The following is a 23342-nucleotide window of genomic DNA, read 5'->3' as shown; positions in this document are numbered from 1 at the left end:
CACCTGCAATGTTAGTTGACAAATAAGGCCCTGACTAGGCATCCAGGACTCCCAACACCGCCCCCATGAAGCAGTCTGGGCGGCTTTATTACCACAAGAGTGGAGCAGGGCTACCCCCTGGTGGCCAGTTTGGAAAGTTTAGCCAATCTGTATAAACATTTCTTTTATTTTTTATGGTAACCTTCATTAGAGAGAGAAAGCAAAAGTGGATGGAATGGTTCCATGTGGACAGAGTGGCGGTAGAGGAACCTAAAAATGGAGGAAGAAGATACATTTCTTATACAGCAATGCTATGCAATAAGACTTCATTTCCTTTAGGTTTTGGACTGATGGTCCCCTCCTAAGTAATGACTTCCTGGCCACCTTATCAAAATTTTTTTACCTCTTCCTACTCCATTCTTCCTATGTCCCCTCCGTAGTTTAATTTTTATCCTTAGTACATATAACCATCTAATATACTATACTCGGCACATATTTCTATCTAACATACTATATTTTACTTATGTACTAGCTTCACGTCTGAAGCCCTCTCTCTAATGTAAGCTCCAGGAGGGTAGGAACTTTCATCTCTTTTGTTTGAAGATAGATCTCCAGCACCTAGAATTGCACATAACATGCCCCTGATAAATATTTGAATTAATTAATAAATGAACTACGTAATTATTGTAAGTGCCCATTAAGAGCACAGCATTGCAAGAAGCTGTGGAAGACATGAAAATGAAGAAGGGCATTTGTGGTTTTGGTCTGCGTGAGTCTTTGAGAGAAAGCAGGGACTTACTGTGCCTGTGACTGTGCTTTCCTTGCTTCTCCCTGCCCCACTCCTTTCAGGTTTTGTTAACCCTAGATGACGACCTGGATGTGGTTCGGAGGGACCAGATCCCTGTCTTCTGAGCCTTCAGCATTAAAGAGGAAAAAGGGAAAGATCGATTGATCTTGGTGCTGTTTCCTGAAAAATACAGGGACTGCCGCAATGTAACCACTGCCAAATGCTCCACTCACCCTCCGTGGAGTCAGCTCTGCATACATTCACACAGGGAGGAGAGGAGAAGAGGGAGATTTAAACCTGCAAGAAGGGAGGCAGAAAGGAAGCCACGGCCGTGGACAGAGGCAAGCCCCGAAGAGTTGAGAAACACCCACCCGCTTATGTTGCAACTCTGAGCTAGACATGGACAAATGCTGCATCAAAGTCAACTCATTATCTTGGGACCCCTCCCACCTTCACCTGGGATTGCCAGCAATGGCAGAACGATGCTTCACTCTTCCCTCCAGCTGCCTCCGTGCCCCGAAAGGCCAACGGTTCAGATTTCCCGCCCAGAAATTCTAGGTGGTCCCCCTTTGCACCTCTGCAACATCTGCTGCTCTATACATCCCAAAGCACCAGCTCATTTCTCCAGGATCTAGGGATGACGTGGTTCCTCAGAGTCTGGTAGAGAAGTGGACCCCACTGGGATAGATATTTTAGCAGCACCAGCCAGTCATCTCAGAAGGAATGCTGTATGTTCCCCCCCCGCACCCCCCCCCCCAGGTTCCTGACCCCCTTAGAAAGAATCCAGATTGGGTCTTGTCGCACACACATCCTACTAACAGGTAACTGTCTCTGGAACCGAGGCTTGGGTGCCTACCTACTTCTTAGTATCTTCATCTCACCGCTGTGCTGACCCTGTAACGCAGGCTTTACATTCCTGAGAAGGCCCTGTTCATCCACAGACCGGGTCCAAGGTGGAAGGGAAAACGGGAAAACTTTTCCAGCAGCAGTAGCAGCAAGAGGAATGGCTGACAGCACTAAGACACTGGTGACATCAGAATCAAGCGAACAGGCCTCACTATCAGGACTTGGACAAAAATGCTTCCTCGTGCCTCCAATTCAAACAGCTCAATTCTGTGTCCACATCACCTTTGGAGAAGAAATATGTGTTTAAACAGGGGCACTGCATGAAGGGTCCTCCACCACTAACCCGGCCCCTTATCCATCACTTGCTGCACTTCAGGGCCTCCAGAATTTCTCCCTGAAGTTCTCTAGAAGTAACTCCCATGGCAATCGTATTTTACTCTAACTCTAGTTGCAAAGAGCACAGGCAATTTAAAGTCGTCTTGGTTGCCCCTTAACCCCTCATTTTCTCTCCAGGAACACCAGTGGGTGTTGAAAGTTCAGCATCCCACCTTCCTTCTCACACAGTCTGGCAGCTCTGCCCCTGAGAGTCCTATTTTGGCCAGGCGCCCTTGTTACCTAGAATATGATGTAATCAGAAAATATCCATACGCAGGTATACACGTAGACATGTTCGCCTGTGACACCGAAGTCATGTCTCACTTCTGCTCTCCTGATCATTCTTTAGGGAAAGGGATCAGCCATCCTTTCTGTTTAAAACTATTATCCTTGTCTAAAATATGTGCATAATGTTTAAAAACACATTTTAGAAGTTTGAATAGCAAACTTTCCCTGATTTTAAAAACACAAATATGCTTTTAATGAAATATTTTGTGATTTTTTTTTTCTAAAATGCCCCCAAATTTGTAAGTGGTCTTCTGTTAGTTTTTATTCCTTAAAAATTGCTTGCTTTCATAGGCCTTATGAAGACCACCTAGTAAATGGTTGTGTTAGTCTAACATCTAAAACAAATTTAAAATCCGTTTAACTATGGCTGATTTGACCTAGTTCTTTTATTTTAATGCACTAGTGGTTTCAAATAAAAAAAAAAAGAAAAGAAAAATCCACTAAGGAATGTGAACAAAGCTCATTCAAGCAGCCCTGTGGCCGAAAGTGCATAAATCGTGTGACATATTACCTGTTCAGTAGCTTGTTTTGGGAAATATGTCCATGGAAATTGGGAGGGGCCTGTAGAATAAATGGACTGAGTTGCTGTATTCTTGATCTTTTTCTGATGTCTGTCTTGTGCACATACATTGTGGTCAGTTTTGTTCTCTGCAGCAGGACTAAAAACCCAGACCAAGCCTGCCCTTATAAATATCAATTTTAAAATTACTTGTTGCTCATTCTTTCTACAGTGCCAATCTTGTGGTTCAAGGACTCAAGAGAATGATTTGACTGCATCTGTGTAGTTAATAAGAATGTGGGACAGAGGGAGGCAACCAGTTCTTCATAAGTGAACGGCGCCTCGTCCTTAGTAGTACAATGCCTGTGTGACTTTCGCCTGTGTCCATGGAGTTCACTCTTTAAAAAAGAAGGGAAGGTAATTCTGGAAGTCGAGTTCAGTAGGAGGGTAACTGGAGAGAAACAGCCACAGTGCAGGGCTCTTGGAAGAGCAGGCACAGAAGTAATAAGAGCAGTTCGGCTAGAGCAGGACAGCTACATGGCAGCCAAAGGGGCAAAAGAGTGCACATAAAAAATGACCTCTTTACACCTCTGACTAATGCTGGAGAGGCACTCCCACCTGTCCATGCTGGAAGGCTGAGGGATTAGGCCAGTTTTATTTTAGCAGCAGGAGAAGCCAGTGGAAAACCAGAGTCTCTGGGGGAGGGGACTTTCCATGAAGGAGATCACTGAGCAAGTTCCTAGGGCAGAGAAAGTGGCAGCTGCTTCCTTTGTAGCTCCAAACAGTCACCAGAATGTTCTGTGGGGCCGCAAAATGCATGTGTCAGGTGACCAAATGTTTCTCATTCTTGGAGATAGACTTTCTATGTAAAAGTTGGGGGAAAGGGAGAAACAAAGACAAACATTCATCATAGAAAAAACAGTAGAATCGGAGAAGGATTCTTGAGTCAGACTTTAGTCCAAATATGGTCACTGTGTGACATGCAGCAAGTCGCTGGAACTCTCTGATCCTCACCTACTTCCTGTACAAGACACTACATGAGGGTGGCAAAAAGTGGAGAGGCGCAGAGCACCAGGAGCAGTGCTGGCACAGAGACGATTGGCACCCAGCATCTCTTGAATCCCACAGGGATGCAGGGCAAGAGCAGATCTCTCCACTGGGCTGGCATCGCCCTCCTCCAGTGTCTCTCCACTAAAACCAGCTATTCTGTTTCCTGTGCTCAGTTCCAGGAGGTCCTGAAGGGACTGGAAGTCCGTCTCACCTTCAGAGATACTTCCCAGATCTATCAAACCTTTCAGCTCCGGACCCCTCCTTGCCCCTTACGGCTGCATTTCATTGCCCCTGGCCCTTAATACTCATTCAAACTCAGACGAAAAATTGCTACCACAGCTAAGGCCAAGTGGAAAATCTGGCTAGTATAATGTCCCACTTCATTACTGCCTTCCCTGTCCGGGGAGTCTCAAAGAAAACCTAGATGTTCTCCTCTCTCCAGTAGCTGTAACTACTGTGGTTCAGGCAATGTGACTTGCAAGTATTCCCCCAACCCATCCCACCCTTATCACCAAATGTTCTGTAGGGAAAACCTGGATGTTCAGCCTGGATGAAAAAGGGCTTCAGCTTGTGGGTGACAAAACGGTCACAGAAACAGGAAACATGGGAGGGTCACTCAGGTTTTAAAATGACTCTAACGTCTCCTGGTGAAACTAAAGGAAAGATGAGTAAGATACCATTTGCTTCCACCTGAGACAGTGTAAAACCCTTGCCTACCACAATTCCGCCCTCTTAAAAGCAGTTCTTTTGTTTTGTTTTTAATGCTGTTTGGTGGAGACAAGATATACCTGTGTGGCTAAGTCTTAAAGCTCCACAATATTAAGGTGCCGCTGTCAGCAAAGATAAGTGCCTGCTAAATCTTAGGCCTTAACACACATGATTTCAAATAAGCTTGACATGAGTCACAGATCAGCCTTCATTGGCTATGAACTCCAAGGGGCGTTGGAGTTCAGTGCGATCTTGCTATTCTTATTAAAATACAAAGAAGGCTAAGTGGTTCCTATCATTCACATAGAATTACCTTTTGCTCCCCCAAATCTTAGGGAAATGAAGCTCAGGCCTCTTCTTAAATATCTCTAGGTTAGGGGATTTCACAATTCTCCTGGAACTCTAAATTTTAAAAAATTCCTTGGCTCTGCCCTATACTCTCTTTATTGCTTTGAATTTTCTGCCACCTAAGACATCTAGTTCACTGGAGAGGAATAATAGCAAATCGCCATATTTTAAAATAGAATAGCTATGAAGTCATATCAAATTTCAGTCAATTGCTAAATAAAGTCTGGGTGGCCCAGCACTATAGTTATGATGTATAAAGAAAAAAGTTTAAACAGTGAAAGATTTTTAAGTGAGGACAAGAAAAAACTGACATAAATCCCATGATGGCTAGCTCCTTGGCCCATAATTTCTTCTAACTCTTGACACTTCATGAATTAGGACTCCAAGTCCTTTACAGGGAAGACTATTCAAAATGATTTGAAAGCTCTCCATTTTAGGATGCTATAACATTGCCATCAGAGAAAGAAAATTGACTTGCGTTTGATGATTTTATTACATTGCTTATCTGAGTCTTTCTGAGTCTTTTTGTGAAAACAAGTCTTAATATTCAGTTCTAAATAGACCTCTTCAAGGAAGAGGACAAATTCAGACTTGAGATCTACTGTTTTTTATTTCATGTAAGACATCTTGTAAAGTAATCTCCTTTTTAGGGGGTCTATTTCCCTTTTATCCTCTCCTTCCTCTGCTTCTCTGTTTACTTACATAGAATCAGAAACATTGCTTCAGTCAATAGTCAATCAAGAAATATTTGGGCAGGCCCTGTAAAGAGCTGGGCACAACAATGGGTGAAAGATAGACAGTTTTTTCCATCATGGGGTCTACATCCAAAAGGGAAGATGTACATAAAACATATAATGGTAATTTGTTAATTATAAGTAGACAAAGAGCTCCAAGAAGAGAATAGCTTTAAAGAAACAAAAATAGCTTTATCTCCCTAATTCTTAACAATTTCAACAACCAAGCCCGACTGGAGGATAAGTTTGGCACTGAGTGTCTCAGCCTGCCCTTTCAGTAGGGTCTTACAATTATATTGGAAACTGTTGCCCTCAGTTCCCATCTCCAACTCCTAGAAGATTAAAGTCGGCAGAACCGATCATTAAAACAGTCAATATTTGTCATCAGGCCTTCTGCCAAAAGTTTTATATATATTACTATATTTAATCTTGAAAACAAGCCTCCCAACCCCCAATAAAATCAGTACTATTACTATTACCCCTATTCCCCGGATGGAGAAGCTGAAACTTGGCGAAGTCACCATTCATTAGATGAAGCGGACGGTGCCGAAATATGGATTAGCAGTCAGACGTAAGGAGTTTAGGTAATAAGACTAGAGAAGGGGAAGACCCATTGTGGTGCAATGATGATTCAACTTTTATTTGTGCATGAATCTATATATATGTAAAACACAGCCTAGAATTATATAACTATTGAACGTATTAACAAAAAGAGAAGGTTTTTCTCCAAAATTCAGAAAACAGGCATCTGTTATAAAAACCCAAATGACAATGAAACCTACCATGCTTTAGGAAAGCCAACCAATAAAACTACGGTTTTGGATCATTTTGGGTCTCTAAAGTGGAACAGCTGGATTCATATGAGGACTGTTGCTTCAATTTCTAAGCTTGTAAAGTTAAGAACCACCATCCTTTTTATAAATTTAATGATTGCATTTGGCAAAGGGCTATAGACCCAAGGATTCATTTTAAGTTAAAATATATGTTGCATAAGGTTTCAAGTTTCCACCGGGAGCCTGTTGGTTCAGAAAAAAAATTAACAATGGAGAGAAAGCACAGGAATGCAGTAGGTTTTTTATTTCCTAAAAGATATTCAGAGACAAAAAAAAAAAAAAAAAAAAAACTGTCAAGAGTCAAATAGTCCTCTAAAGCTGCCTTGGAAACGAATCCGTGCTGGCCCAGTAGATCAAGCAGCATCTACAACTCCCATGGGTGGCTGTTTTAACGGGCTGTGCCCAGCCCGCCCCTCCTATAAGGGAGTGGTTTTATCCACCAAACTGAGTCAGAGGAACTAGAGTGTATCGAAGTATAAAATTATAATTCTTCATTTGGGGTACAGTGATAATGGTGATAAGTATTTCTAAATGTATCCAGAAGTAAGACAAAAAAAAAGCATTGTGACTTGGTTTGAAACACTGGCATACTAACCAATTTTCTTCTATACCAAGCTGTCTCTTAGGCTCTTTAAAATATATATATATATTTAATGTGAATGTGCATATTTGGAACTCGGCAGCATTTTTTTTTAAAATGGGATTTAACCCAATTGAATCATGAATTCCCGGAAAACTCCCCGAGGCAGTAAGTTCTCCACCACTACAATGTGGCTTCAGCCTCTTTCCAAACCATGGATCTGAATGTGATTAAACCATGTAAGAAAACACCAAAACCAGACCTGCACAGCACAAAACAGTTAAAACTGGATTTTCATATCTTCCCCAAAATCTGTACCTTACTGACCATGTGAAAAATTAAGCAGCATATTGATATAGTGTTAACCAACCTACCTGGCTTCTGAATTTATGTAGGCAGCAAATTAGCACTTATTGCCTTAACTTCTCACAGGAAGAATGGGTCAAAGAGCTGTTGACGTTGACCAGCAACTATAATCTACCAGAGTCCTGCAACTGCATCTCACGTGTAGGGGAGATGGAAATGAGTTGGGTCATGGAAAAAAATCGCCACTTGACAGTTAAATAACCCTTTCCAACTGTGTGAAAACACTTTCAAATTTAAAACCTCAGTTGTCCTTCACAACAACACTATGAGGGAGACAGGACAGATAACGTACCAACAAATAAACTAAGATGCAAAGAAGTTATGCCACTTGCCCAAAGCCACACAACTAATAACTTAGTAAAACAACTTTTAGATCTGGCTGACTCACGAAATTTACCAAGAGAAAAACATCAGTTCAGACTTCCACAGATAGTTTTTTTTTCAACCTTTTTATTTAGGTAATATATATTCAGTAATGTACGATATATGCACTAATCTTAAATTTATATAGATTGGTGAATTTTTATGTATGTTTGTCTGTGTAAATACACACACATACCCCAGTGTAACCACCACCCACATTAAGATTCAAAGTGTTTCCAGCATCCTCATGCCTCTTCCAAGTTAATCCCTGCCCAAGAGATAACCACTATTCTGACTTCTCTCCTCCTAGATGAATTTTGCCTGTTCTTGAATGTCATAGTAATGGAATTATGCAGTATGTACTCTTTTTTGTCTGGCACCTTTCACATGATATAATGTCTGTGAGATTGATCTGCATGTATCAGTAGCTTCATTTTGTGAATATATGATATTTCATTCATCCATTCTCCTATTAATGGATGTTGGGGTTATTTCCTGTTTTCGGTTACTGTAAAGAAAGTGGCTATGAATATCCTTATACATTTCTTTTGGCGAACTTATACAAACATTTTTTTCCAAGGTACATACATAGTACACTATGGAATTGCTCAGTTACAGAGTAGATAAGTCTTTTGTTTTAACGGAAACGGCCTACAATTTTCCAAAGTGGTTGTACCAATTCATTCTCCCATTATCACTGATGAGAATTCTGATTATTCCACATCTTTGCCAACACTGGCATTTGTCAGTTCTTTCAATTTTAGCCTTTCTGAGTGAGAGTGTAATGGTATCTGATTGCATTTTATTTTGCATTTCTCTGACAGTTAATGATGTTGAGAGGCTTTTCTTAGACTTCGTGGCCATTTATGTGAAGAATGTTTTCAAGTTTTTTGCCCACTTTTAAAATCGGCTCATGAGTCTTTTTCTTTTTGATATTATAATCTTTGGCAGTCTATGACTCGATAAAGAGAAATTCTTAATTTTAATAAACTCTAACAATTTTTTATTTTATGGTTATGGTCAGATGATATTACTAAAGTTTTTTTTTTTTCTAGAACATTAGTTCTCAATTTTTTTGTCTCAGAACTCCTAAAGATTGAGATTTGAGAACCCTGAAGATTTTTTGTTTGTGTAAATTTTATCAATATTTACTATATTAGAAATAAAAGCAGAAAATATAAACATATTTATTAATTCATTTAAAGATAGCAATAAACAGTACATAAAACAAATAACATATAAAATTTATTTTAGATTTTATTTTCCAAAACAAAAAAATTATGAGAAGAGTGAGTGTTTTCTATTTTTGTAAATCTATGTAGCATCTGACTTAATAGAAGGTAGCTGGATTCTCATGTCAGTTTCTGCCTTCACTCTGCTGTAGTTTGTATTTTGCTTGACATTTATGAAGGAAACCTAGCCTTACAGAAATATATAACTGGAAAAGTGAGTAACCTTTCCAGATAATTGTGGCTATGCTTCTCTAATACTATATCAAAACCCAGCAAATGGTAGTTTCCCAAAGACAAGTTGCAATTTAAACTTTGAAATCATATCAGTGAATTTTTCATGTTTGATAATGTTAAAATCCATTGGCCTATCTTATATTTGATGGATTTTAGTATCTCTTAAAATATTATTCTAATTTATCTTTTTCCTCCAGTTGTTGCAGTGGAATAATGAGCTGCCACTAGCTACTATATCCTCCCTACTATGAAAATACTTTTCACTTTTAGGATGGTTTTATAAAGAGATATATTATTAAAGCAAATTTTCCTCAAACATCTAACTATTGGAAAGCCAACAAAACTTTAAAGAATATAGCTGTTATAACTTGCACATTCATTTTAGAGTGATTCAATTTATGCATAGTGATTATATTTTTATTGGTTGTATACCCCTTATGGCACATTAGGGCTCCCCATGTAATCAAAATATATGATACATCTATGACCTCTGTATGAGAGGCAGTGTGCAATAGTAGAAAGAACACTAAACACTCTATAGTCAGAAAACTGAGTTTTAATCTGAAGTCCCAAGAAGCTGGAACAAGGAAAATATTGTGAGCATTAATTTCCTATAGCACACGTGGGAGTAAATGACTCCCAAGGTCCTCATTTTACCTGTCTTAATATTAGGACATATTTTATAATTCATAAGACAAAAACTTCATGTGTAAATGAGATAAACACCTGAGTATCTTCTAATTCAATAGAACATACCAATGTTTTCTAAAGTACCCTCCTAGATATCCCCCTCCTTCCTATGAAGTAGCCATTAGCCTGAACTTTGGGTTTACCATTTCCTTAATTTACAATTTTTACACCTGTAGGCTCTCCCTGGATAGTTTGATTAATAGAAATTTGAGCTTTACATAGTGTTATCCTGTACAAATTTCTCTGCAACATGTTTTCCCCCTCAAACTTCATGCCTGTGAGAAGTGACCAAGTTGATGTGGCTGCCATGACAGACCTAACTCTTGTCCCAAAGTTCTACGCTTCAGTTTCCTCCACTATGAGAGTATAAACTGAATCATGTCCCAATACTCTTCCAGATCTGAAATTCTAATTTTATTTTTTACAATAAAGTTGTATTGTTTGATCTAACAATATAGCACTGATCATAATTGTGATTTTTTTTTTAGGTTGATGCTTCGGTCAGGAACACAACTGTCAGGGGAAATGTGTCATGGTATCATTTTCGGATGCTTTGGCAAAATTCAAAGATTACTTGAATGTAAGACTTTGTCATACAAGAGAAGTCATTTTAATACCAGGCTTGAAGTGGCACATGCAGTGATCAGAAAAGAGAGAATTCACAATGCAAAAATGCAAAGTTTATTTTCTTAAATAAAATACTATGTTCATATCTATACAAATAATTATTACAACCATTAAAATGTTACATTTACCAATAAAAATTTCAAAACTTTAAACAAGAGCATGGTTCAGAATATTCACACCCTAATACAATGCATTTGTAAAAAGATGTCAAAATAAACAGGACCTATTCTTATTTACAGCTGTAGGACAATCCTGATATTATACATATCTGCTCTGGATTCCATTACAAAACAAATTAGTTCCCGTAAGGATTATAAACCAGGTGATTTACAGTAATAGGACACAGTGTACAGCAGACACTGCTGGCATGAAAATAGATACAAATATTACATGATTGAAAGCACTACAGTTAGGTTTTTTCTGGTGACTGCCCTACAGTAAGCTTCTCACCCAGTGTATCTATAAATAATTTGTGAAGGTAATTATGTTTTTAGATTTTTCCACCCATTTTTACCAAAAGGAATATATATATGGCCTGCTGAAAGTGGAAGCAAATCTTTTCTTCACAGTAACACAACTGCAGCATTTCAAGCAACACTGTCTGGTCCCTTTCTTCTCGGAAGATCAACAGTTAACTCCCCTCAAAGGTTACCAATATAGTCAAGTCCAGTGCCTCAGTGACCTCACAGATGAAAATGGTTTGAAGACTTAAGGGGTAGAGGAACAGAGAGCCAGAAAAGTGAAGAGGGGATCCAGATGGAGTTAACAGTACATTCCTATAACATAGTATGATGTGTAACTGTGCACATAACCAAGTCAAAAATCATGATCGTCTTTTTTTTAAAAGGTTAAATTACAAATAGTTATCTTCTATATCTCATGAAATCTCTAGTGAAGTTTCCGCAGTCATCCAAAGTAACACCAATTTGGATATTATCCCCAATATTTTCAACCCAAGTTGGCTCATGTTTATTAACATATGAATACACACATATGCCAAAGATTATGGTTGATAGGGTTTGCACAAATCTAGAAATAAGGGTGTTGGATGACCACCACATACAAGCTCTGAGTTTAAAAGTTTTGCTTCTACCTAGTAAGTTTTTTACAAGATCGGCATCAAAGATGGCTCAGAAAATGATAAGGCAACAGTGAGAAACATCAGCTTTACTTGTCTGCTAGGTGTTTGATTACTCAACATGTACCATCCCGGCTGGTCCTTTGCTAAAACAGAAGAGTGGGTGTATAATATGTTCCAATTGCTGGTCTTAGGACCAGAGGCACAGTTTCAGTTAAAGTGCAGTACCAGGGTAGAGGCATGCGGGCAGAACTAGAAATTGTGTCCAAGAAGGTCCTCAATACTTCTTACTGGCATATCTGGACGGCCTCAGTTAAACTTGATGTTCCCACAAACTCTAGCAGAAACACCCTCAGGCTCATACAGGAAGTGTAGAACAAAGGGAGAACGTGGTAAGTCTAAAAAAGGACCCTTTTCTGTTGAACTCTGTGGAAAGAGAAATGATAGCGTTCAGCCAAAAAGTTATCAAGAGGAGAAACTATTTTTTGGCCTTTAACTTGAAAATAGGTATCATAAAATCCTCACTTACAGATTAACTTCACACTAGTTTATCTGGCTATGACTTTGCCCTCTGGATGCACACAGCCATAGGTGATTATCTTTAGGCAAATACAGGATTTATATAGACAACAGAATTACAACTTTGAGGTTCCTAAGGATATTAACCCACAGCCGTCTTCTGGTACTACCTTTGCCCATTCTCCACAACTCTGTGCAGGGGAGGGGAAACAGTTCATAAAACAAGGAAGGATGCTTTATGGCACATTAAAATTTTTAAATTAGTTTTGAACTACTTTTGTTTCAAGAAATTCTTATCACTCCTTATAGAGCAGGAGACATAGTGGTTCCCAAAGCCAGGAATTGGGGATCACTGATTCAGGAGTTCGACCTCCTGTTACACACTAATCCAGTAGATGGTGTGCTCAATAAATGTTTCAAGGCAAAGGAGTAATAATCATGCTAAGGAAATGACCAGGTCCCTGCCATCTGTTTGACATGGAGCAGATGGAAGAAAATAAGAGCCTAGGTACCTATATATCAAAGGAAGGATAAAGCTAAGAAGATGCATATGTTTTTACCCTTTCTCAAATTTTTAAAACTTTACTCTCATTAAAATGTGTTTCTACATGTTTTGGAATACAAATTTTAGGCTCTCCATGAAATGGCTAACATTAGAAGGCAAGCACGTGATAAATGAATTATCTTTAAAATGTTTAAATAATTTTGCACTTAAAAAGGCTGATTTTAAAACTTGACCCTCATTGCAGTTCACCTTCATATGTGACTGGAAATTGCTGCAAAAGAACATTCCTTCCTCATTCTTCTCGCTCTACAGTTCTGGTATGTAAAATTTTATAAAGCATGATCACTCTGGAATTCTCAGTCCTCACTTAGAAAAAGGGTGCCATCTCTGGCACCCTCAAAAGGTCTTAACATAAAAATAAAGTTTCTGACAGGGCATAAAACATCCCAAAACAACCTGTATGTAACAAAAAACCATAATATCAAACTTGATTTCTTTTATCCATAATTGGCATATTAAAAGTTTATACATAAGAACTCTGAAATTTTTCACCTCATTAGAAGTTATATTGTTTTAGAGGAATCAACCACTTTAGCAACTGATTTTATGTAATCGATAACACTAGAAGAGATGATTTAATCAGACTCTCACTTTTGACTCATACGTGTTTGTGTATTTCTAGAAAATACAAAATTATTTGTGAAGATGGTTTTACATTCTATAGTCATATATTAGCAAGCCAAAAATAACATTAAAATTACGATAACTAAAACTGATTATGTTCTCTGCCATTCCTTTGCCAAAAAATTATATCAAGATCGCTAGATATTAAATAAATTTCCTCCCCAAAATCATGTAGCTCTAATTACCAAATACTTAATACTGCTGGTAAATCTCATACACTCACGTTTTTTAAATCGAATAAGATTACTATACCCTGAACACTTCTAGAATTGAGTTCTATATAAAATTATCTTACATATATATGCACATTTCTGTATGATAATTAGAACTACATGTAAGCAGAAGCCAAATTATTTGCAGATGGTCAGCACTTTCCTTGGATGGTCAAATTAGCCTTACTTAGGGGTATAGACTTATTTGGGATTAAAGTATTATATGGTTAGAATGAAAGCTCTGAGAAATATAAATGCTATCTCTGAACAGAGCTAAGCAGAAAAATGCAATCAATGCAAAAGAGAAGCATCTGAAAGTTCCAGGGTTTGAGGCCTTTTCATTGCAGTGTTCAAATTAAGTATCTTAGCATGTTAACTTAGTTTCAATTATATCTAACACTCCCCAGTTCTTCAGAACTCACTAGCCACTGTACTGTGTGTGAGTGTGAGTGTGTGTGTGTGTGTGTGTGTGTGTGAGAGAGAGAGAGAGAGAGAGAGAGAGAGAGAAACAGAAAGAGAGAGAAACAGAAAGAGAGACAGAGAGAGACAGAAAGAGAGACAGAGAGGGAGGGAGGGAGGGAGGGAAGAGAGTGGAGAAAGGCGAGGCAGGACAGAGTAAATGTCAAACACATTGAAAACTCTCCTTGAAACTAGCAGATTGGACCTTGCAAGTACAAAGAAAAACTTGAATGTTAAAGCTTAAAACTCAGTTAAGATCATTTTAAAAAACAAGTCATAAATTTCACATTCTTTCTCAATTAAAAGTTTTAACTATTGTGTTTATCTGTGGTCTTGTTGAAGTAACTTATTACTGAAGCTCTCCTATTCCTCCCCATGACCATTTTGAAGAGAGAAAATACAGAAGTGCTTCTGGTTTACTCACTTACACACTCCCTCTCTCTCTCATATATATATGTATGTATATATATATGTATGTATGTGTATATATGTATGTATATATTACATATGTGTGTGTATATATACATAAATATGTACGTGTGTGTGTGTGTGTGTGTATGGCCCCCAAGAGGCTGCTTCAGTCAGCAGCAGGAGTAGACAGGAAAGTTTGGTAAGAACAGTTAAAGAGGCACAGATGACCCTTTTGCTGAGTCTTTAGAAGAGGTATTCACTGGAGTTCACTGCTCTAACCCTGCCTTTGGAAGCTTTTTTTTTTTTTTTTTGGAGAAAAAAAAAAAATGCTGGTCCTAGGGTTCACTTTGTTAACAGAGCAGACAAAACAATTTATATCATCTTTACTACTCTATCCCATTTTTGGTAGAATATAACAACAACAAATAGTGGGTTTGAGAAAATAAGCATATATGGTTTTCTTGTGGCTTTGTTTTCAAAATTCAGTATATGAGTATGTACATATATGTTTTTCAGTTTATTATATTCAGTGGGGCTTTTTGAAACCCTTACATCAAGTTTTTCTGTACTTTAGCAGGTCTCAGGTCTCAATTTCCCATTTTCAGGTGGTAAGCCTATTTTTAAATGACCACTTTATACTTTAAAATCTCTGTCTGTGTATACACACACTCACACATACACACGGACATATATAGACAATTTTTGAAGCACCATTTCACATCTACCATCAGAAAAATAATGAACAAATTCATCTTCTCATTGTAATTCTACTATGAAGGATAATATACAAATGTGTATTTTAAATATAAATATCACTAAATGAAAATAATGAAAGAGCTTAAGACTCTGCTCAGAAATATTTAAAAAGTAAGGCTCAAATTATTGTGTGGATTCCAAACATACTATTTACTGATCAGTCTCTACCGATTAAACAAATGTAAAAGAATTTATTGCGAGATCAATAAATAGAATGGAGAGAATATGAAAACAAAACTTAACTGATGAAACAACAATCTTTAACCGAATACATGCAAAACTCCACAATACAACTGCTCTTATCCTTATAGTCTGATGCAAATCGCAGTACAAAATGGAATATCTATGTACTTTTCTTTTAAGCTTTCTATTTTTAAGGCTGTTTAAGAAAGATCTTTACTTTAAAGGATCTTGGCACATTAAAGAATAACAAAGCTCCCTAATTTGAAGACCAGGACACAAAATTCAGGTAATTTATGAATTGCTATAATTAAGAAAGAAGCCTCTACCTAAACCAAATCTTGGGAATAAAGGCTGATTAAATAACCCACTTATTTGCTAACTTCTTGACTTTACAATGATGGACATTCATTCTATATCAATTCAACACCTGCCATGAGTAAGAAATGGTTCTAGACATTGACATCAGCAAGCATTTGGTTATATTGAACTATATGTATTTTTGGAGAGCAACTCAACTATTTCAACTATTTTATAAATTATCAACAATCAAGATTAAAATCTAGGTTCCTTCCTAGTACTCTGCCCATGCCAAAATGATCTCCCCCAACTTCTAGCTTATTAATATTTAGGGAACATAAGAATACAAATCAAACTTGAAAATGTAAATCTGCTTGGAAAACTTAAAAAAGCACACCATGCAGCTTAAATGAAAGATATTTTTTTTGACAACCCAGTACTCGCATCCTCTCTGACATGGCTTTCCTACATTCAGAAGATAACTGGAAATTGATTATACAAGCACAAAGACAAACACACACTCTCTCTTCATGTGCCCGTATGTGTGCATGCACACATAAATACATCTGTAATCTCATCCGTTACACTTATGTTTAGTCTATCAGTATTTAAACAGCTGAACTGCAGTCATGACCTAAAATATGGCTTATGTTGTGGGCAGGTCTGTTTGAGGACTGCTTGGAAGAGTCAGAGGCAGAGGAGTTTGCTATTGTAAGCAAAGGTGACATTGCTGAGCCATCAGGAAGAGCTGTAGCTATTTCTGGAAACAGAGATGTCATATTAAAATTGGATAAGTGAGAGTTGGTCATGTGCATTGGTGGCATATCAGGGAGAAGAGGAAAGCTTGGTTGAGCAAAACCAACAGGTCTTGGAGGAGATAAAATTGATCCAAATCGGTTATTTAAACTTCCACTGTTTACTTTCTCTGTGCTAGGATTTGAGAACATTTGATTTGAAAAATAGGGAATCGAAATATCATTGGACAGTGTAGGATGAGCAGGAGAGTATGGAGGATAAAAGGAAGGTAGAGTATTTTGGGGATCTACAGGGATGAGGGCTGGAGTTCGAGTGGCACTAGGCTGGGTAACTTGTGGAATGAAAGAAGTATTAGCATTTATTGGTGGATTCATGCCACCCTCAGGAATAAAAGGAAAACCAAAATTTTGTGATAGTGTATGCTGGTCAGGTACCGAATTATCATTAGGTACTTGTGGGCTATCAGGCATGAAACGAACAATACTTCCTCTCTTCTCTGTAGTGGGTTGTTGGCGTCCAAGAATCATACTGCCACTAGTAGACAGAGGAAGATGGGGAAGACTTGGATCAAAGACATTACTATGCCTTTGGTTTCCAGAACGATTCCTTTCAGGCTGACGGATTTTGGAACCACTGCTGTCTTGTAAGGGATGCCTTGAACGCTGGGGAACTGAAGAATTAGTTTGACGGACGGGAGGCCCTTGATCAGTATTTCCATGAGACACAGATGGATGTGGCAAAGCTGGCCTTGCAACCCCATGCATGTTGGTTGTGACTGGAGGGTTCATGTGGCCTTTGGTCCCATGGCTGTCAGTAATCCTCATGGGATTGGACTTCTGTACAGAAACATTGGGGCTTGTGTTTCGTCCTTGAATATCTCCTGAGGAAGAAGAACTCGAAAAAGGAATGTTCAATGTGCTATTCCTGGTGTTAATTGCACCTAGGGACATGTCACAACTTTCCCTATTCTGATTCTCATTCTCTCTTCTGATATGGACACTTTCATGAGCTGGAGGACAATTATATTCAATTGCAGGGGATGGACCACACTGCGTGTTCCTTTGATGTTCTGAAAGTGATCTCTGGCTCCCAATGACCTGATCACCGAGGTGAGGGGCAAGTAAACTCTGCATGAAGCTTTGATGACATGTATTTTCACTGTCCCTTGGTGGGATAGCATTTCCTGTTGGGATGCTCTGAACTGGTGGATAAGCTAATCTCTTTTGGCGGTCGACTGGTGGTGGACCAGGGTTCTGACTAATTCGAAAAGCCTGGGACTGCATAGTCCTCAATGAAGATACAGGATTACCTATTTCATTATTTCTTGAAGATTGTACTTCAAAATTACTCTGGGGCTGTTGACTGGCTCCACTTGGTTTAAACGTCTGACAGTCAGAAAGGCGGATATCTGAGGCAACAGTATGGTCCACACGACCCTGCATATTATGAATGGCCAAACTCTTATTTCTGGGAACATCAAGATAACTTCTCATTTCAAGCTGATCTGAAACTCTAGAACCCTGAATCAATATACCCATTCTCTGCTCTGAATTAGAGGATGTCTTTCCAATGAGGGCCTCAGCAGAATAACTTGAAACTCTATTTCTCTCTGGCCTGTGTGGAGTACAGGTCATGTCTGAAGGTCTCGTCACAATACTTGCTTGGGACACCATTTGCTGCTCTATGCCTCTGGATGTCAAGAGCCTCTGCATTGGATTATGCCCAGATACATGTTCAGAAGAAACCCCTGAACCTTGCTGCCTGCTTCCAACTTCCTGTTGCTGGTGCATAATATCTTGATTGAGATGGTTCTGGGGATGGTTATGGTGGTTCCGGCTAGTTGAAGGGTTTTCACAACTCTTCTCTGGCTGGGAGCTTCCAAAGTGTTGCTGCATCTGTTGCTGTATCTGCTGATGGTGGGGATGTGGCTGACCACTCTTGGGTCGGGACTGATCAGTTCCATGGTGCTTTGGTTGTAAGGAAAGCTGAGAGGCCTGAGTGCCCTGAACAAGATTCCTCTTTTTCTGCATCTGAACTTCCTGTTGCAAAGTTCTCTGTTGGTGGACATTATGGGGCTGAGAGTGGACAGAGGTCTCTGCATGAGGTATGTGATGCTGCAGTTGATATAAGTGATGCCTCTCCCTTAACTGCCCTGCTTGCTGCTGCTGCTGCTGCTGCTGCTGCTGCTGCTGCTGCTGCTGCTGCTGCTTTAAGTAGAGATGGTTACTATGCAGGTGAGATACCGCCTGAGCTGGAACATGCTGTTGCAGGGCCTGCAGATGTTGACCGGCTTGGGTTTGCTGCTGCTCAGCAACTGAAGAGCTACACTGAACTTCAGTTTGTCTTAATGCAGGGGCCAAAAAGTTGTTACTAGGTGGAAATAATCGTGTAAGGCCATCTCCATGTGCTGGGTTACTAATAGGCACAACTGAGTTTGAAGAGTTGGGAGGGATCTGGCTAACCATCATCTGAGTTTGATCAGAAATGCTGTCTGGAGTTTGGTTCATCAGGGACATACCTTCAAGCCTAAGGGGGGCTGGCTGACAATGCTTTTGACGTTTAGCTGAAGACAGCAGAAGGTCATCTTGGACGGCACGCTTAGCAGAATCTTTACGGCTTTCATGACCTGGCTTTAAGAGTGGCTCTTGAATCTGTGGATTTGGTATGGTACCAGTCATAGTGTTTAGTTGTTCTTGGGAATATTCAGTCATCAGAGATGGTCCAGGAGGCTGATTGCCATAGGAAGTTGATGAAACAGTCAAATTAACAGTAGCAGGAATAGTTGTTTGCTCTGAAGTTTGAGATAAACCAGCACAGCTAACAAGAGGATGGCTGATGCTGCTCTGGTGGATAAGATTATTCACACTTAAACTGGTGATGCTTGGTGGCTGAGAAGTCGAAACCTGTAAAGAGGCATTTGATGTTTTAATTCCTGCAGAACAACTTGATTTTTCAAGGGGCCTATCCATAGTTACTTCAACTGACTCCTGAGAATTAAATTCATTTGGTGTTGCTTCTGCCTGTCCTGGGCCATTGTCTTTAGAAGTCTGTGCTTTGAAAGGCTGGTCTCCCTCTAAAGATGATGCTTCAGAAGGTTTTGAAGTAACTTCCCTTAAATTAGCCTGGGTGCCAGCTCTTCCCTTCTCCAGGTTCTCCTGGTCAAAAATAGCTCTTGCTGCAAGAGCAACTATATCAGTTTGCTCTACGAAGGTACAGCTGTCACATGTATTAGTTGTTGCATTGCTAGTGACATCCTCTCTAGTTGTTTCAGGCAGCATGGATGCAACTGAGAAACTACGACTACTGCCAGAGCTGGTTGACATGGGAGAGTCAGTCTGTCTACTGGTGAGCAAAGAACCATGAATAACCTCCTGATCGGAGATGCAGGAAGGATGCTGTCCTGGATCTCTCTCATCACTGCTCATCAGTAATAGGTCCTGTTTGGGATGTAAATCAACACTTGAATCAACCGTTTTAGAATTTTCTGAAGAAAAGTCAGGGTGGTCCATCTGAACTGAAAGAGATTTCTGAGGGTCTTTTTCTTTAGCAAAACCAGAGAGCAATGCAGTTAAACCTTGCCCCTTTAAGAGACCCGTGGTTTGCATTGTATCTGATGAATCTTGCTCAACTCTGCAGGGTTCAGCAATGATTTCTACCTCAGAAACACAGTCAGTACTTACAGTGCTCATGGTAGATGATAAAGCAGAAACCTGAGAAACCAAAATGTGGGCATCACTTGGTGATGAAATCAACACGGTGGCTGAAGTACAGGATTTGGCAGCATCTGGCAATGCTAAACTAGTTGGTGGCTTATCCTGAGATGTTTCTCGTTGCAAAACAGGGGCAGAATCTTTGGATTTTGCTGGGGCCACTGCAAAATGTTCACTTGTTACAGATTCTTGGAAGGATAAGCTAGACTCTTCTGCTGACTTAGATTTGAGCACAGACTCAGGTATCACTGATTCAGAATTCGGAACATCCAAAGAATGTGAACCAGAAACACTTACAGTACTCTTCGCCTGGGACATAGTGACAGATGGTAAGACAACAGGGGGGCTTTCCAGCAGTCCATCATTACACGGTGGCCCCGCCGAGCCTTCAGTGCTGGGGCAGTCTGCCCTGCCCACATCTCTGACTGGATTCAGGGAGCACACTGACTTGTTAGCTACTAAGTGTTTCTTGACACCCAGCTTCTTATTCAACCTTTTCGACTTCACATTAAGCAAACCAGCTACAGTGTTCACCGAAGGAGTAGTCACTAGATTATAAATACTGGGTAGTGTGGCTGAATTATCTGTTGTCACGGGAGATGCTACAGTTGCTGTTAATGAAACACAGTTTGCCGGGGTGGTTTGACCATTTGCAGCAGTTTGAGGATTGGCAGGCTGGCTAACAGACAATTGTACACAGCTTTGCCCAGCCATCTGTGATATGCTTTGATTGAGGCTGGCCAAAGCGCCAAATGTATTCAGGGCAACATTGGTATTTGGATCTTCGCTGGTGGTGGGTTGAATGATTTGCATAGGGGTTTGGTTTGTAGTTCCTGATGAAGACATCACAGGCTGCAAAGCAAAAAGCTGTCCATTTAAAGAAATGGTTTGAGGCTGTTGTTGGTTTGACATGGTAACAGAAAAAGTCTGTGTTGAGTTAGATGTTGATAAAGATGAAGGTCTTGGTAATATGTGGACAAGATGCTTTCCTCCAAAAGTCTGTGGGGTTGAAACATTTTGCATTGAATTAGACCCTATTATAGCACTGGCTCCATTGACAGGAAGTCGAATAGAACCAGGAGGTGGAGCTGAGAGGAGCGGCAAAGGATTCTGATTAGCTGCCTGTATGATTACTATCTGCTGACCTACGGTTTGGTTGGGAACCTCTGCCCTCATCACTGTTGGGCATGGGGTGGTGCTGGTTGGCTGAAGAATGATAACGTTTTGATTAGCTGGAGCTGCATTAATAGCTGTTCCGACTGGCTGAGCCATCTGAATCACTTGCATTGCTGAATTCAATGGAAGGATATTTTTTGGAGGCTGAGATTTAACTTGTGGCTGGGCAATGAGTGGCTGCATAGGTAAAGATGGACAAGAAGGCAAGGTTACAACTACTTGCTCAACAGGCTGCCCATCTACTGGAAAGGAATTATTCAAGTTGATGCCTGTAGCCACATGTCTACTGCGGCTGGTTGTGGTGGGGCTAGTCCCAGATTCATTTAACACTGGAGTCAGAGCAGAAGACGGTGTCTGGCTTAAGGGCTGAATAGTGTTCCCTGCCAGTTGCAAAGTAGTCCACGTTGTCTGTGTGTTTCCAGCTGAGGAAATTCGGGTAAGGCTATTAATGTTTTTCAAATCTGAAGCACTAACAGCTGAAGAAGGCAAAGAACAAGAAAGAGTCCAACTATTATCCAAAGGGTTTGCAGAAAGACTGCCCACAGGAGTGGTGCTCTTCTCTGCTCCAGGGGCAGATGGGGCGACCACTGTGGTAACACTTGTCGAGTCTGCACCCTTGCTTATGCTCACCGGACAAGAATCACCTACAGACCTGGGAGGCTGGGAGCAGATTGTGGTGGTAACTGAAACAACAAAGGTGGTTTGAAAATCACTTGTGAAATCTTGTATGCTCAGGCAGGACTTGCCTCCATAGTTCACTTTAGCGGCAGTTGCTGAAGAGCTGGAGGGAATGCTTGTGGCACAAGGGACAGTTTTGTTCAACAATTTCGGGCTCTCTTGCCCATTCTTATTTTCAGAAGAATTTTGATCATTTAGACTTGTATGCAAGGAACGATGTTGGGGAGGTTCAGGCCCAACAGAAACAGCAATCAGTGAGCCACTGGTGGCACCAAGCACACTTGATTCACTTTCAGAGGTGGAAAGCTCAAGAACATTTTGAGCAGAAATGGTAGCAGGAAGACAAAGAGGAACAGGCTGGTTGGCAGCCAATGCAGAAACTGTGGTCTGATGCCATGGCTTGTTTTCAGAAGGGTAAACTCCAGAAATAGACACAGGAGTCACAAGATTGCAAGTCCTCTGTACTGGCACCACATTGGCGGTTTGCTTTTGTAAATTATGACCAACATTAAAGGTTATCCCCTGAACAGCTGTTCCCTGGCTGTTTCCACCAGGCTGACTCCCATTGGAATAAACGATAATATTTTTCTGAACTTGGTCACTGGGAATAACAACAGAGACCTTTGAGCTTTTAAGATTTCCCTTCCAGTGGATTGTAGGGTCATCATATAAGCATATGTCATTTGCTTTCAGTAATTCGATGTATCGGCCATTTTCTTTTTGAATTTCTTCCAGTTGTTTACGTAGCTTTTTAATTTCTTCAGCTACAATATTAAAAATAAAAATGAAACAATTACATGTAAATGTCAGTATTTACAATAACTTAAGAAAGAACTGTGTACTAAAACTCCTGAATTCTAATTCTAATGTTCTAAATACCTCAGTTGAGAATCATCTCTTTTCTAATACAAGTTCTCTCTTCTTGTTAGAATGCTATCTCAAACTTCTATCCCATACTTTTAAAATATATATATATATATATCTTTAAAGGACAACTCAAAGGTAAAAAATCATTAATAACGTAGAAATCTCAAAATCCCCAATTCAAAAATTCCCAACGGGGCAGCTACAAAGGTGAAACAAGGAACAACATATTGACATCATGGTGACAAATTAGGAAAATAACATTGAATCAATACAACAGTATTTAAATGCTACAACAGCTAACATTACTTATGGTGGTAATAGCTAGTCTCTTTTATAAATGGCTTTAAACTGGTTTCCATTTTACCCTTTGAAACAATGGAGACCAAGTAGGACATGTAGGAAACAAAGCGGTAGAGCACAGAGAAAAGCATCAACAATGGAACCAGCATTTTCCTTGGGAGAGCCAACGTATATATGCTACTGAGTAATGAAGATGTCTGTCACACCCCTAC

The 23342-nt window shown here is 39.7% G+C and overlaps 2 protein-coding genes across 6 annotated transcripts in view; one reads left to right on the top strand and one right to left on the bottom strand.

Annotated features, from left to right (window-relative positions):
- The window catches only part of SIDT1 (SID1 transmembrane family member 1), a 77679-nt gene extending 70975 nt beyond the window's left edge, over positions 1-6704 (top strand). For all 4 annotated transcript variants that reach the window (XM_036219362.1, XM_016150676.2, XM_036219363.1 and 1 more), the window contains one exon: positions 829-6704. In XM_036219362.1, the coding sequence (XP_036075255.1) occupies positions 829-891 (63 nt within the window). In that variant the 3' untranslated portion in view covers positions 892-6704. The remainder of the gene's footprint in view (positions 1-828) is intronic.
- Positions 6705-10570: 3866 nt separating this feature from the next.
- Positions 10571-23342, bottom strand: part of USF3 (upstream transcription factor family member 3) — a 38938-nt gene continuing 26166 nt past the window's right edge. For both annotated transcript variants that reach the window (XM_016150674.2, XM_016150675.2), the window contains one exon: positions 10571-22727. In XM_016150674.2, the coding sequence (XP_016006160.2) occupies positions 16252-22727 (6476 nt within the window). In that variant the 3' untranslated portion in view covers positions 10571-16251. The remainder of the gene's footprint in view (positions 22728-23342) is intronic.

Source organism: Rousettus aegyptiacus, unplaced genomic scaffold (genome assembly GCF_014176215.1).
Source record: "Rousettus aegyptiacus isolate mRouAeg1 unplaced genomic scaffold, mRouAeg1.p scaffold_m13_p_4, whole genome shotgun sequence".
Lineage (NCBI taxonomy): Eukaryota > Metazoa > Chordata > Mammalia > Chiroptera > Pteropodidae > Rousettus > Rousettus aegyptiacus.
This window is presented reverse-complemented; position numbering and strand designations above follow the sequence as displayed.